At 42.3% G+C, this 13,386-nt stretch overlaps 1 protein-coding gene across 1 annotated transcript in view; it reads left to right on the top strand.

The window, feature by feature from the left end:
* Positions 1–13,386, top strand: part of LOC139351246 (protein Dok-7-like) — a 34,588-nt gene that overhangs the window by 15,215 nt on the left and 5,987 nt on the right. The window contains exons 7-10 of the mRNA XM_070993048.1: positions 128–912; positions 3,171–3,219; positions 5,705–5,793; positions 7,948–8,017. Coding sequence (XP_070849149.1) covers positions 128–912; positions 3,171–3,219; positions 5,705–5,793; positions 7,948–8,017 — 993 coding nt within the window. The remainder of the gene's footprint in view (positions 1–127; positions 913–3,170; positions 3,220–5,704; positions 5,794–7,947; positions 8,018–13,386) is intronic.

Here is a 13,386-nt window from a genome sequence, read left to right as displayed (position 1 = left end):
AATATCAGGAGAAAAGTGAGAAACAGACAAAATGATGTTTGTGATGCTTTATTGATTAAAGCATTTGTTCTGTTAAAGCAGTTGATTAAATTCAGTGAAAGTTTATTAATGTTGTCTTTCTGGGCAGCCTCGTCCTCGTACTGCCCGTCTGCTGGGGGAGATGACCGCAGCATATCCGGTTCCTCCGACACGTCAGACACCAGCCAATCAGACTGCAGCATTGGCAGCCGGCTGGCCATTTGGACCGAACCGGCCTCCAGCCCACCTGAAAGCACCGGCCATGTGGGCTCCAAAGCGGCGTTGCAGAGCATCGAGAAGCTTTCCGTCAACCAGGGAGGAGGGAACCGGCCTGCTGCCAAGCCCCCCCGGCAGCTTCAGGAGATCGGCCGGCAGAGCTCGTCTGACAGCGGCATCGCCACCGGCAGCCACTCCTCTTATTCTGGAAGTTTCTCCTCCTACACAGGCAGCCTGGATATCACCCCTGGGGAGGACTTTGGGTCTGTTTTCAGCTTGCCTCCCCATTTGGCTCAAGATCTGAGCCCTTGTACTTGCCTCACTGCCCCTGGACATGAATACCAGGTACCAACATCACTAAGGTATCTGTATGACACTCCCAAGAGTCTGTTACAGGAGGGAGGTGGAGGTACCAAAGACGGTGAACCCTCGACCCCAACTAAGGACAATCCTGCCTCAACAGACTCAGCAAAGGGGGATAAAAGCGGCGCTGTGACCTGTGAGGGTCACTCTGAAACTACTAAAAGACAGTCAATGAGTGAACACTTGCCAAGTCCCTCAGAGGAAAGTAAGAAAACCAAGGTGGCGCCATCTAGTGAACACCCAGAGTCCTGCTACATCTGCTGCTCTGTCCCCAAAACCATCGTGACCATCTGCTCAGTGTGTGGTGGATTTAAGGTGAGCAGAGAAATATCTTTGTGTGTCAGTTCTGCAGATGAAAATCTTGTTGTTGTTTTTTTAAGTCATTTTGTGTGTTTCTACCCTTTTGTCAGGGACAGACTTGAGTTAAGCTCAGACACAAGTGTAATTCTATTCGCGCTGGCCATCTGTTTGTCTAAAAACTTAAAAAAACAGGCATGTTCCCTGTTCAGAACTCCTGAACGTGCTCTGCTTTATAACTCCCTGTCATACAGTAGCAGCTTGTGTGAACAGGCCTTATCATCACTCTATCATCTGTTCTGGAGCACACTGTCAATATGACCTTCGTGGTATCGTGCAGGCTGACGGTGATGCCGCCCTGTGTTGGGTGTCAAAACAACAAACAGTCCCATGGTCCATCTGTCTGACAAGTTAGCATTTCAGCAGCCAGTTGAGGTTGACACTGTCCTTGTATCCAGCAGATTTAGACCTTGTGAGTGACTTGTGGTTATTCCCACCTCTGCCTCCTATTTATTGCTTAATGGAGCGTTTTCTTTTTTGTGAGAAGTACATGTAAGCTCCAGATCATTTGTACCCAAGATAAAAAATAAGCTTCTGAGGTGTCGCTCAGCAAGTAAAACGTTCTCACTGTAAATAATGAGATTCAGGTGTCTCCCAGGTGGCTGGCTTGGCGATCATGGTGTTGGTGCAGTTTTCTTCTAAAGAGTTTAATCCATCTTTGTTTGAGAACCGCAACAAGCAATTATTTTCATTATCAATTCATCTGGGGATTGTTTTCTTAATCGATGGCTCTATAAAATGTCAGAAAATTGTTAAAGTGTACCGCGTATACATTTTTCAGATCACTTGTTTATGCAGTCAGCTTTCCAAAACTGAAAGATATCCTGCTTAACATCACAGAGGTCTAAAGAAATAAGCAAATATTCATATTTTGTGTTGCTGGAACCAAAGCATGTTTGGCATTTTGCTTGGAAATGACTTGAATCTATTAACATAGCTGTGGATTCATTTTCTGATGATCAGCCACTCCATGGATTGACTTGCTGTTTCTCTCAGTGAAGAAAGACATGTTGGAGAAATCAGCTTTTCCCCTTGATCTTTAGAGATAGATGCTGCTTGGTTGTAGGTGTGAATTTGTTCTTCGTGTCTGTGATTCAGAAGAAGTCTGCACAGCATTATCAAGTATCATCTTGACATTTGTAGTCAGCTCCACTCCACAAGGCTGAGCTTGAGCTTCCTTATCATTAGAACGTCCAGGTGCAAACTCAGTCGAAGCTTTTCTGTCCACTTTTATGGAATCCTCCAAACATATAGCTCCACCTGCTGGTGGTGCATTTAGTTAAGGTTGCAAGTTGCATTTGGTTACCTGAGTAAAATGTTTTCTTTGTCTCTGCTTCGCTTGAGTCAGTCCTCAGTGAACTAAATTAAACATGAGAGTTATTGGCTTGAAGCTGATGGATCAGGCATGAGCAGTGTGGGAGGGCATTTATCACCCTCAGCGTGAGCAACACAATCCACCCCTGTATTTACTGGCTCACAGTGACAGGGCTAGTTCACAAGAATACATTCAACCATAACTAAATCCTCAAACAAATGTCATTTCTCATATTTGGAGTATATTTGTGAATGCATGAAGGTCATTTTATCATAATTAATTATACTGTAATTGCAGTAGCACTGAGGGGGAGTGTGGGTAATAAATCTACAACACATCAGAGTGTGGATAAGGTGTGGAATATGCTGCTTGTGATGGATGTGGTCATCTGACAGCTAAGGGATGTGACATTCAGAGCCATCACACCTCTCAGCTTTGAAAGTGAGTCCACAGTGGTGAGCCTTTAAAGGATAAGCCTGGTGATGCTGTATATTTTTGTTATTGTCAACATTTCCCAGTGATGGGCCAAAAGCAACAATGAATTGATCCTCCTAAGAAGTATGTTCTGAGCAGCCAAAGCCTGATATAGCATATTGCACATGGCTGCGCTGGTTGACGTGTTACCTCACTCTTTTTGAATAGAAAGTGAATATTTGTGACCCGTTTTTCCACCTTCAGTGAGAGATGAGATGAGATGAGATGAGATGTATTGAGACACAGATTAATGCACTGACAATGTTGACAATTAAAAGAAATATAAATCATTGCCACCATTAGAATGCCTCATATTTGTACACCAGGCTAAGGTGTTTGCTCATTTATGGTTCACATAAATACCATCGAATTAAGCCAGTTTTGAGTTAAGAATGCAAGTTGTATAATTTCCTGTTTCATCTCACAGGGGACACCGTGCATCCCTGCAAGTGGTTCAGCCATACCTGCCATACCAGGTAAGTGTAGTCAGTTGAAATACTGCATGCACGCTGCACGCATTGATGTCCTGCAAGCATGAGCAGAGTTATTGCACGTTTGAGAGAAAGGGTTTATGGTTTGCTGTAGCAGCTTACTCATTTGATTTAGGAAATCTCAATGTGTTGAAGGGGTTTTTTTTGCCTCCAGAACATCATATTTTCAATCCAGCAGATCAAAGTGTTGACAAATCACCATGCAGACCGAGTTCTGCCAGTGAAGACAATATTGCAGAGAAGAAGATTCTGGAGGAATCCTGTGCGTCTCCTGGCTCTGGAAGCATCCACAGCTCAGAGAAGCCAACAGCGAGGACGAGTGACGATGCACTGCTGCCAAAAAAAGGAAGAGTGAAATTAGCCAGTCTCTTAGCCGATCTGTTAGGGTTTCCAACTGCAGATAGGCAGCCAGAGGCGACAACTAACAGACTGAACTTGTATGAGTCAATGAGCCCAAGATTTGGAAATGAGCTCAAATCTGCACCAACTGGCACCCGTGTACCATCACAAGTTTCACAGCAAGACAAAAGAGCTGTCATTTATGAAAGCTGTTTGAAGTGTCAAGGAGAGCGCTGCCATCCTCCTCGGCGGGTCGCACCTGCTGAAATGTACCGCAGCGGGAACGTTTCCACTGCACAAACCTGTCCACCTGGCCTTCACCTGAAGAAAAGCCAAGAACATGAAGTTGCTGCTTATGAGCACCTGCTCTATCAAGGTGGCAGTGATGGATCACAGAGCGTGGGCGGGCCGTGTCAGTATGAGGAGATGAATGGTTGGACGGTGGCCAGCGAAGGTAAGAGGCCTCTTCAAAGCTTCTACGACTCCTCGGGTGTCCTTTTCCTCTTCAGTCCTTTGAAATGGATCTTCTTCTTGTCATCTGCTTTTAATCAACTGCTTGTTTGCTCTCTGCACTCTGTGATCTCTGCTTTTGTTTGTGTTGCTTTAGTGACTGAGCTTCTTGACTTGTGAACAGTTAGAACGGTGGTGATTTATAGGCTCTACTTGAGACTGACTGAAATAAGAAATCAGTACCTCTTTCTAATAAGGGTCCAGCTGTAAAGGGTTGTAACTGTCTTAATTAATGGTTAATAAATCCTTCACTGATGTCTCATAAATCAGTTGTAAACCACCTTTTGGTTGCCAGGTTGTCAATTACATTTGACTGAGAGGGCCTCATGATTGCTTACCTTTTAACACCTTGCTTGTAAATGGGCTATAAAATATTACTGAATTCTTCAGTGTGCACTAATAAGTCATCAATTAAAACCTAGAATCCTTCTATAAAAAGGTGCCGTATTGGAAAGTGGTTCCATAAAACCTCATAACAATACGTTGGCCAATTTTATTTATTTTAATATAAAAGATTTCTGATGAGAACATCTTAAACAACAGTGAAAAATAAACCTGTCAGCACTCTCTGGTGGACAAACTATGTAGTAGTGACACTTTGCAAAGAACCTACAGTGTCTTCTTCTGATGTTTCTTGTTACTTTTTGGCTGATAGACCCTCAGTTGGCAGCTTATTAGGTACACCTAGCTCAAATTAATGCAGTCTAATACGACAGTCCTACAATGTATTATGTTATTTGGAGTGGTGTCTATTGTTTGTCCACCCTGTCTCACTTTGTTAAGGTTGGCAAAATAATAAACACCTCTCTGTATAAAGCAATACGGCTAAATTATGGCCTTCATGAAGGGAGGATTTATGGCAGGACTGATTTATTAGACCGCGTTAGTTTTATGTAGCTGTACCTACTAAACTGGAAACTGTGTGCATATTCCAGTTAGAGTCGGGGTGATAAACCTGCCAGGATGATGTAACGGACAGCATCTTAATGCAAATATATCTGTATTTATATTGATCAATAAGTAAGAAGACACTGCTGCGCAGAAACATTTGTTTGAGGGCATTTAGAGACCTTGTCCCTGCTGCATGGTTTTTAAGACTGAAAAATGTCCCACTTGGTGCACATTCTAGTCCCAGTTCTTCAATTAAAACGGAGATGGAAGAGAGTCCTTATCAAAAATGTTGGGCTACTGTATCGTCAGTGCTGATGTGTCAGTCAGGCAACAGAATAAAGGCTCTCTACACGAAAAAACTGAACATGATAATGTTGTTCAGGTCTTGATAAATGACACTGTTTGCTGCATGGTGAACTCTTTACCAGCATGCAGGTTGTGACATCTGCATCTTGCACGTTACCACGTTATTAGCACAGCTCTTCTTCCCAGTGCCAGGGATGCTGTTTCCCCATGAGGTGATGAATCAATCCTCTGTTATTTGTTCCCATCTCTGGATCTGCAGGAATTCATGCATTTCTACCCAGAGAGCACCCTGTCTGCTTTGATTCACTAAATGGATTAAGGAAGCACAATGTGGGATTATTTTTCTGCTCTGGCTATTGGCACAGAATTGGAGGGAGTTTAGTATCTTATATTTAAAACACACTATATTTTTCTCTCCCACCAGACAAAAGGCTTAATAGTAAAGAGGAAAGACGCAGAGCTGATCCTGCTTATGAGATCATGGAGAGTCGGGCGCCAGAGAGGAACTCAGAGGTAGGCCAATCCAAAACTCTCTAATCCGCTTTATGCTATCAACCGCTCACACATTTTGACTGTGTAACTCATTGTACTCTGAGTTCAGCTAAACATTTTTGGGGAAACTCTGATATCATGAGAATACCTATTATGAAGAGCGAGCAGAGGTTAGTTTTTAGAAACAGCTCGAGTAATATCTGAAATTGAACATGAAAAAATGTGTTCAATCAGCATTTTGTATTTTGGAACTTCTTGTCCACTTGGTGGGATTAAGAGGCTGAGAAAGTCGGCGTTGTCTCTGTGATGTTCTCAGTCTGTGCGATGGGCTGAAATCATAGCATTACACCACTCTGCATAATGTATGTGCTGTCTTAGGCTTAATGTTATGCATTTTTGGCTTCAGTGTGGGTGTGTGATGAGACGCATTGTTCTCAGAGGTGTTCGTCCAGCCAAAAGGAAAAGAAGTCAAGCAGCACAGCAGTAGGGTTGGACGATACGACCTCAAAAATACTCATTTTATGTTGTTCTAGAGAGGTGCCGGATCAACTTTATGGTCATATATTGGATTTTGTTGGTGTTCTCTCAGCTTTGTATTAGACTACATTAGTTTTATCCAGGTGTACCTAATAAACTGGATACTGTGCATTTATCAGCCAAAAATAACTCACAGTTAACTGACATATTTACCTCTGTAGTCCGTCTGTATCGCCTTTCTTGCCTTGGCCAGTTTTGGCTCTGTTAGCTGTCATAGGTTGTTGTAGATATTTTCTGTATAAAGGGATGATTTGATTTGAAGAGAGAATTTAGATGAGAGGATCAATATGACCAGAGATAGAGCCAATAGGAGATTAGCCTAGCTTAGCATAAAGACAGAAGTAAAGGGAAACAGCTACTGATTTAGACTTTACTTTATTGATCCCAATTTGGGAAATTCTTCTGTTGCAGAAGCAGTTTAAACATACACATAAACATAAAATATATACAATAAAGAAGAATAAGGATGAGAATTAAACTGAGGGAAAAGAATGTTCTTAAAAAAATACAAATAAGTATATAAACAAGAATAACAGCAATTAAGTATATAGTTATATAATAGTTATATACATATTATATATCACAATACACATTACAATATGTTATATAATACACAATGTAACTTAGTACATAAACAAAGAATAACAGCAATTCTTAACACGTCAACACGATGTATCTTTATTGTTTAATGAAGAAATGTAGAAATGCCAGTTTGTGGCTTTATAGGCAGTTATGTGCTGTGATTGTTACAGCCAGCTGAGCCGGGTGTTGTTACTCAGACTCTTTTTGCACATGTTACACAAATTCAGTGTGTTAATTAGCAACTTTAGAGGTGAGGCTTTTTGAAAATTGGTGGCCAGGCAAGGACTTTCCTCCAGCTTCCTGTCTTCATGATAAGCTAAGCTGATCGTCTTCTGGATCCAGCTGCACACTTAACGCACAGACACTGGAGTGGTATCTCCTCATCTAACTTATGGGACGAGAGCTAGTAAGTGTATTTCCGAAAAGAAGTGAACAACATTTTATGGGATACAGATGATTTATGTATACAAAATTCAGTTATGAGTAAACTAATACAGGTAATTAGATTCAGTTTATTTTTCAGCCATACATCACAGAGCTCGATGCCACTGATTGCAATATGGAAAACAATTTTAAAAGACAACGCAAGTAGTCCAAAAGTGAAGTATCCAACTGCTGGAAAATGCACCAGTTAAATCAGCTGATCAGAGACATGGGCTTTCATGTACAAGCCTCATTCATTGTCAGCATGACGGTGGTCTCATCAAGGAATCCCTCTTTGTGTGCACTGTGGCCTCTGTGAGACTGAAAGCAATACGGCTGCACTCCACCACCAATTTTCACACCACAATAGCTGTGCTTACAGTGGCTGTCTGGAATCAGAGATTATGTGGCAGCAATTTAAAAGGCATGGTTATCCCTTCCATAACGATGAGGCATTGCAGACAGTGTTTCCGCATGTAAGTCATAGCCCTGAGCTCTGAGTAAATCCTGAATACCAGCCTCTGTCTATAAATACTCCTGACGTGTCCGCCAAGCTGTTGAGGAGAAAGTCAGTCGCATTTCTTATGTAATTAACTTAATCAACAGTTTCTTGCTGTCTGTGTGTCTTGGCAGGCAGAGGAGAAAAGCAAGTACGAGCTGATGGGCAGCTGTGGTCAGCAGAGGTTCCTGCAGGACACTGAAGGTGAGTGGGCTGATATCAAGGGATGAACATAACCAGGATGTTTTTTCAGCCGTGCATTACCCAGCCTTCTTACAATAAGCAGGACTTACACTCACTCACAGATAGCGAATTAAATGGATGAGTCATGCACCTGAATCGTCATAGCCACAAACGCATCACCTGCTGCTTGGTGAGCATGAATTCAAATGAATGGATAAGTAAAATTAGGCTCATTCAGCGTCTGAAATGGCAGACTGGCACGAGGCAGGAACAGACGTGAGCACCACACATGCAATGTTTACTTGATTTATCTTTGTTAATGCGCTGTGACGTTGATGGAAAGTTGTTGTTGTGCGATGTAACTAAGTACTGTACTAAAGCACAACCTTAGTGTACTTTTCCTGAGTATTTCCATTTTACTTTTTACTTACTACTACATTTATCTGTCAGCTTTAGTTACTTGCTACTTTGAATGGATTAAGGTCCCTGTTTGCTCATGAAGAAACTAATATTAGCCCCAATTTTACCTGTTGCAACTTTTGTGATGCATCGATAATGTAACATTCTGAAATTTGTGATTCTGCATAATAACTATTTAATGATTATACTTACAGTACTTACTTACTCATGTACTTTTGCATGCCAGAGTATCTAGTAAAAGATCTGAGTATGTCCTCCACCACTGAGCTTGGCCTGATTGTAATTTAAGTGTTAACTAAGTGATTTACACTTTGAAGTGGGCACCCCATACGAATAAGTTGTTGCTAAATGTTTACACCCACTAACAGCCAGGTGTAACTATAGGTGGACCGACCTGACAAATCTAGCCTGCTAATGTACAACCTGTTAAGATTGTAGAGTCAAATTCCCAAGAAATCAGACCTTAATTAGCTTGGTAGTGCTATGGCTTGTTCACAATCATTGTTAGGAAAGACCAGGTCTGCAAATTTATAATCTTTATAAATAATCTCTTCAAACATCGTCCAAACTAGCAGCCAACTCGCACTATAACTGATGGCCACAAAGCAGGAGAAGGATAAAAAACTTAGCAAAGCATTTTCAGGTAGTTTCCTCAGTTTGTAATGTCAGTTAACAGGAACAGTGGAGGTCAAAGTGAGAAAACTTTTAGAGAGAACTTCTCATAGGATTTCTATAAAGTCCAATCAAACCTCCCGTTTCACTACAAAAGACCTTTAAGATCAGCTGACTCTGGAGTGCTGGTGCTCTGTACTACCGTGCAGTGACATGGCCCTCACAGTCCCCCAACCCAAACATCATTAAAAATCTGTGGACAGACCTCAAAAGAGCAGCGTAAGCAAGACAGCCCAATAATCTCACAGGACTAGAAGCCTTTTAAAGGAAGAATGAGCAAAAACTCCCAAACAACAACGGAAAGACTCTCAGCTGGCTACAAAAAGCCTTCACAGGCTGGGATACAGGCCGAATGGGGTGTTACTAAGTACTGACCATGCACCAACTTTGGCTTCTTTTTACATTTCTGTTATTTTAAATACTGTAAAATATCAAAAAAACAAATTAGAATCAGGTTTGTGTCTTCATCAAAAGGACAAATTGGGGCTAATTTAGTTGATATAATGTAGGTGACTCGTGATGTGAGAGATGAATCATATACGAGCCTGCACAGCAATACAGGTATAATACATCTGCATAATTTGCGTTGCCATTAGTGTAATTTAAAATAAAAGACTGGGTTCAGCGACCTCTCCTTGTCATCGTGTGGTGGAGGATCACTGCAGTGAGTGTTTGTGTCTTCATCTGCACTTTACGTAACGCCGTAACTGAAGTTACATAAGAAGCTATTGTGTCGAGAAAAACACAGATATGTTTCTGACCAGAGAGTGCAGTGATGCGTGGCCGGATACCTGCCCTGACGGCGAGGTGAGGGGACAGTTGTCAGGGGACGTTTGGCCACTTAAGCATCCCACACCCAGAAACATGCCCTCAGTCTAATGCACACCTGCTCTGGAAAGTCGCAGCAGCTGTCACAGTGTGGCACCAAATCCATCAATCATGTTCATGTACCTACACACACACAGCTCGGCTCCCATGTCATCGCTCCCATCATTCTGCTTCAGCAAGCAGTTAATGGACGGGGACGTGCAGGAGGCAGGCAGGTCCAGGGCTCGGTGGCAACTGAAATGAGTACAAAACGTTTGTGTGATATCAATAGTTAGGTAATGCTTCACATTAAAACGGTGCGGTTAGCAGCTACGACTGATGGTGTTATATTGAGACGTCTGCTCTGTCTGCTGTCTTTGGCCACCAAAGCTTTAAGTTGACTGTTGGCAGATGTCTTTAAATGCAGTAATCTACACTCAGTCGCCAGTTCATTAAGCACACCAAGCTAAATATAATGCAGTCTAGTACAGCTGTCCTTCAGTAAGCCCCACCTTCATGAAGGTTCGGAGTTTTTGTTGAAACACAGATGTTTGTTTAACTGTATAATTTCGTCTGCTCTCTTCATAATGCACCACAAACGACATCCTCCAAAATGATCAAACAGCCTCCCTGAAACCATTTCAGCAACAACATCTGAGCATTATAACCATCACGAAGGGAGGATTTATGGTAGAGATGCATTAGTTTTAGCTAGGTGTACCTAATAAACTGGCTACTGTGTGTAGGAGACCCCTGGCAGTGGTACCTTTGGCTTTTGTCTTGGTTGTGCGATTTGACGACATTGCAGGTGTGAAGCTGTCAGGGAACGTGGTGTTTGTCGCTGCCTAGGATGGGCTCCGGGAAGGGTCAACGTTGTCCTGGTGAAGTCCTTTTTGGCAGGCAAAACTGAGGAGGAAGAGGGGGGAAAGTTTAAAAAAAAAAAAACAGGCTCGACAAGAAGTTTGTCACGTGTTGGCATTTTGAGTGAAGTTGTTACTCGTTTGGGTTCAGTTGGACCTGTTTCCCTCCGCGCCTGGCCTCTCACCCTGAAGACACAGTGGTCATTAGACCCGTTTTTCCCTGAAAAGCCTGAGTGAGGGTCGCTAAACTCAGCCAGGTATTGTCTCCAGCATCACGCCTGAAGCCTTCATAGAGTGTATTATGGAGAAGTCCCCTCAGCTTTTGAGCTGTGGGCTGTTGTAATGGCAGCTATTATAAAACACCACACTCCTGTGAGCTGTGCTTAGAGTCTGATCAATTAAGTATCAGGCCTCTTAGATGTTGCCAAAGGCTGCACCCACCGAGACCCCGCTGGCGTCTAATGGCTTCTCACTGACTGCCCGAGTGTCCCCTGGGGATGATGCTACGGATAATGGCCGCTGCTTGCTGCCAATTCAGAGTCAATTGCACCAGAAATCTCCTTTGTCACCAAACGTTGCGTATCCCCATCCTTCAAACATAATGTACAGCGCTGCATCTCTGTACAGCATCTCATAGTTTTACAGTGTGATTCTGACATGACAGTGCCTGAACTTTAACGAATGAATTAATTTATGTACTGCTGGAGGTGTGTAACTGTTCCAGAGGGCCTCATTAGTGTTTCAAGCGGTAAATATCCTCAGCTGAACCGCTTTCTGTTGTTGTACTCCCACTCCTGTTGGGATTGCCTGTTAATCTCTTTTCTGTGATCTTGATATTCTCTCTAATCTCCAAACATCAGTCGTCTTGCAGTAACAGGTGCAGATCGGCACTGTTCATGTTTGCTTTGCTGTGAAGTGGTAGCGCTCAGTGAGAACCCTTTGTGTTTATTGTGTTATTGTATCAGTCAGTGAGTAATAGTTTTTTGTTGATGTGCAGTGCTTGACATGAATTACATAAGCTCTGCATGGGCAGCGTAGCCTCACACCCCTGAATAAGCCAATGTGTGAAATCAGGCAGAGGAGGGTTTGTTTGTTAGTGGCCAGCGTTAAAAAAAAATGTAAAAATCGGACAATGATTTATCAGCCTTTTTTTTTTTTTGGTCCTACACAGTAAACTGAATATTGGGCATTTTTGACACTTTTTAAACGTTTTACAGACTCAGTCAGATTAATTGATGACACAAATAATAGATGCAGCCCTGGTGGTGAGTCAGTGCCGCGAGGGAAGCTCTGGCTGAATGGATCCTGTGTAAATGAGGCTAAAAATGACTGAAAATTTAGTCTTTTACAATGTCCTCGTTGACAGCTGGAAGAGCTCTGTGATGTAATATGAGGACAAAATAGAAGTGATGCGAACAACTTCACACACTGACTAAATTGGATTTGAATGTGTGATTCCTGTGAACACGTCAGCTGTAGGTGACCCGTAACTCAGCAATCTGATTTCAGCAGTGGGTCAGTTTGTCTGTTTTCTCTCAGCTGTTGTATTTGTACACAACTAACATCACTAACGCATGTTTCTGTCACTGCAGCACATCTTGCTTTTCACTAGTCTCTACTCACGGGGGAGAACAGATGTATTCAGGTCATGCAGATTTCTCAGATATCCGTGAGTGTATTTGCCTGTTTTTGAAGGTTGTAGCGATCTTTGCTGGCAATGCAGATAGAGGCATTAAAAAAAAAAAAAAAAAAAGCATCGGATGATACCTGTCACTGAGCTGAAGTATGCACATACTCCACGAGGTCGCTCTGAAACGGTGTCAATAAGACACCGAGCTGAGCAGCATTCAGCCAGGCAGCAGTGAAGTCAGCTCTGCACCTTTTTATCCAGGGCGGCTTTTAGGTTTATGACAGGTAGACCATTTATCAAGAACAATAAATAATACGGACAGAGCACTTTAGGCAACACTGTGGTCATAATTTGTGTGTTAGACAGGAAAAGCTATTAAGCTGAAATGGATTGAGGCAACGTTTCCTGTTAGTATTACTTGACACCTTTTTTTTTTCTGCTGACTGTGCTGTTTGATCAGTTGCATAGATTTCTTTAAGCATTTCCTGGTTTTACCCAGAATGTAACACTGCTTATGTTCAGCAGCAGTTCAGAGTTAGTCGGGTTTCCATTCAAAGGGCCCATGCTTTTAACAGTGGTTTGGTTATTTTTTTTTTTACCTCTGTTGGTGTCGAAAACTGGATTTTATGTTGTTTACAAAGTTGTTTTATGTGGGTCAAATTTACAGAAGGAAAATATCACACTGCAAGCTATGTGCCTGTTTGGGTTTCACTTGAAAAATATGATCAAATTATTGCTAAATGCAGAATTTTTAATTGGAAAAACAAGAAATTTGGGTCAGTGAACGCACCAGAATGTTTCCACGTACCCATAGAATTGGTTATTGGATAGACTGGAGCTCTGATGGTGGAATTAGAGTTTTACCGCCTCAGTGCAAAATGATTGTAATGTATCTCATAAGTTAATTGTGGGGGAGGAAGAAGAAGCCTCTGGGGGGGGGGGGAGACTCATTCACTGGGTTACACTTTGTGTCAGTTTAACTGCTCAGCCCGAAGTCTGCT

Source organism: Chaetodon trifascialis, chromosome 23 (assembly GCF_039877785.1).
Source record: "Chaetodon trifascialis isolate fChaTrf1 chromosome 23, fChaTrf1.hap1, whole genome shotgun sequence".
Taxonomy (NCBI): Eukaryota; Metazoa; Chordata; class Actinopteri; order Chaetodontiformes; family Chaetodontidae; genus Chaetodon; species Chaetodon trifascialis.
Note: the sequence above shows the minus strand (reverse complement) of the source record. Positions and strands in the feature narration are given on the sequence as shown.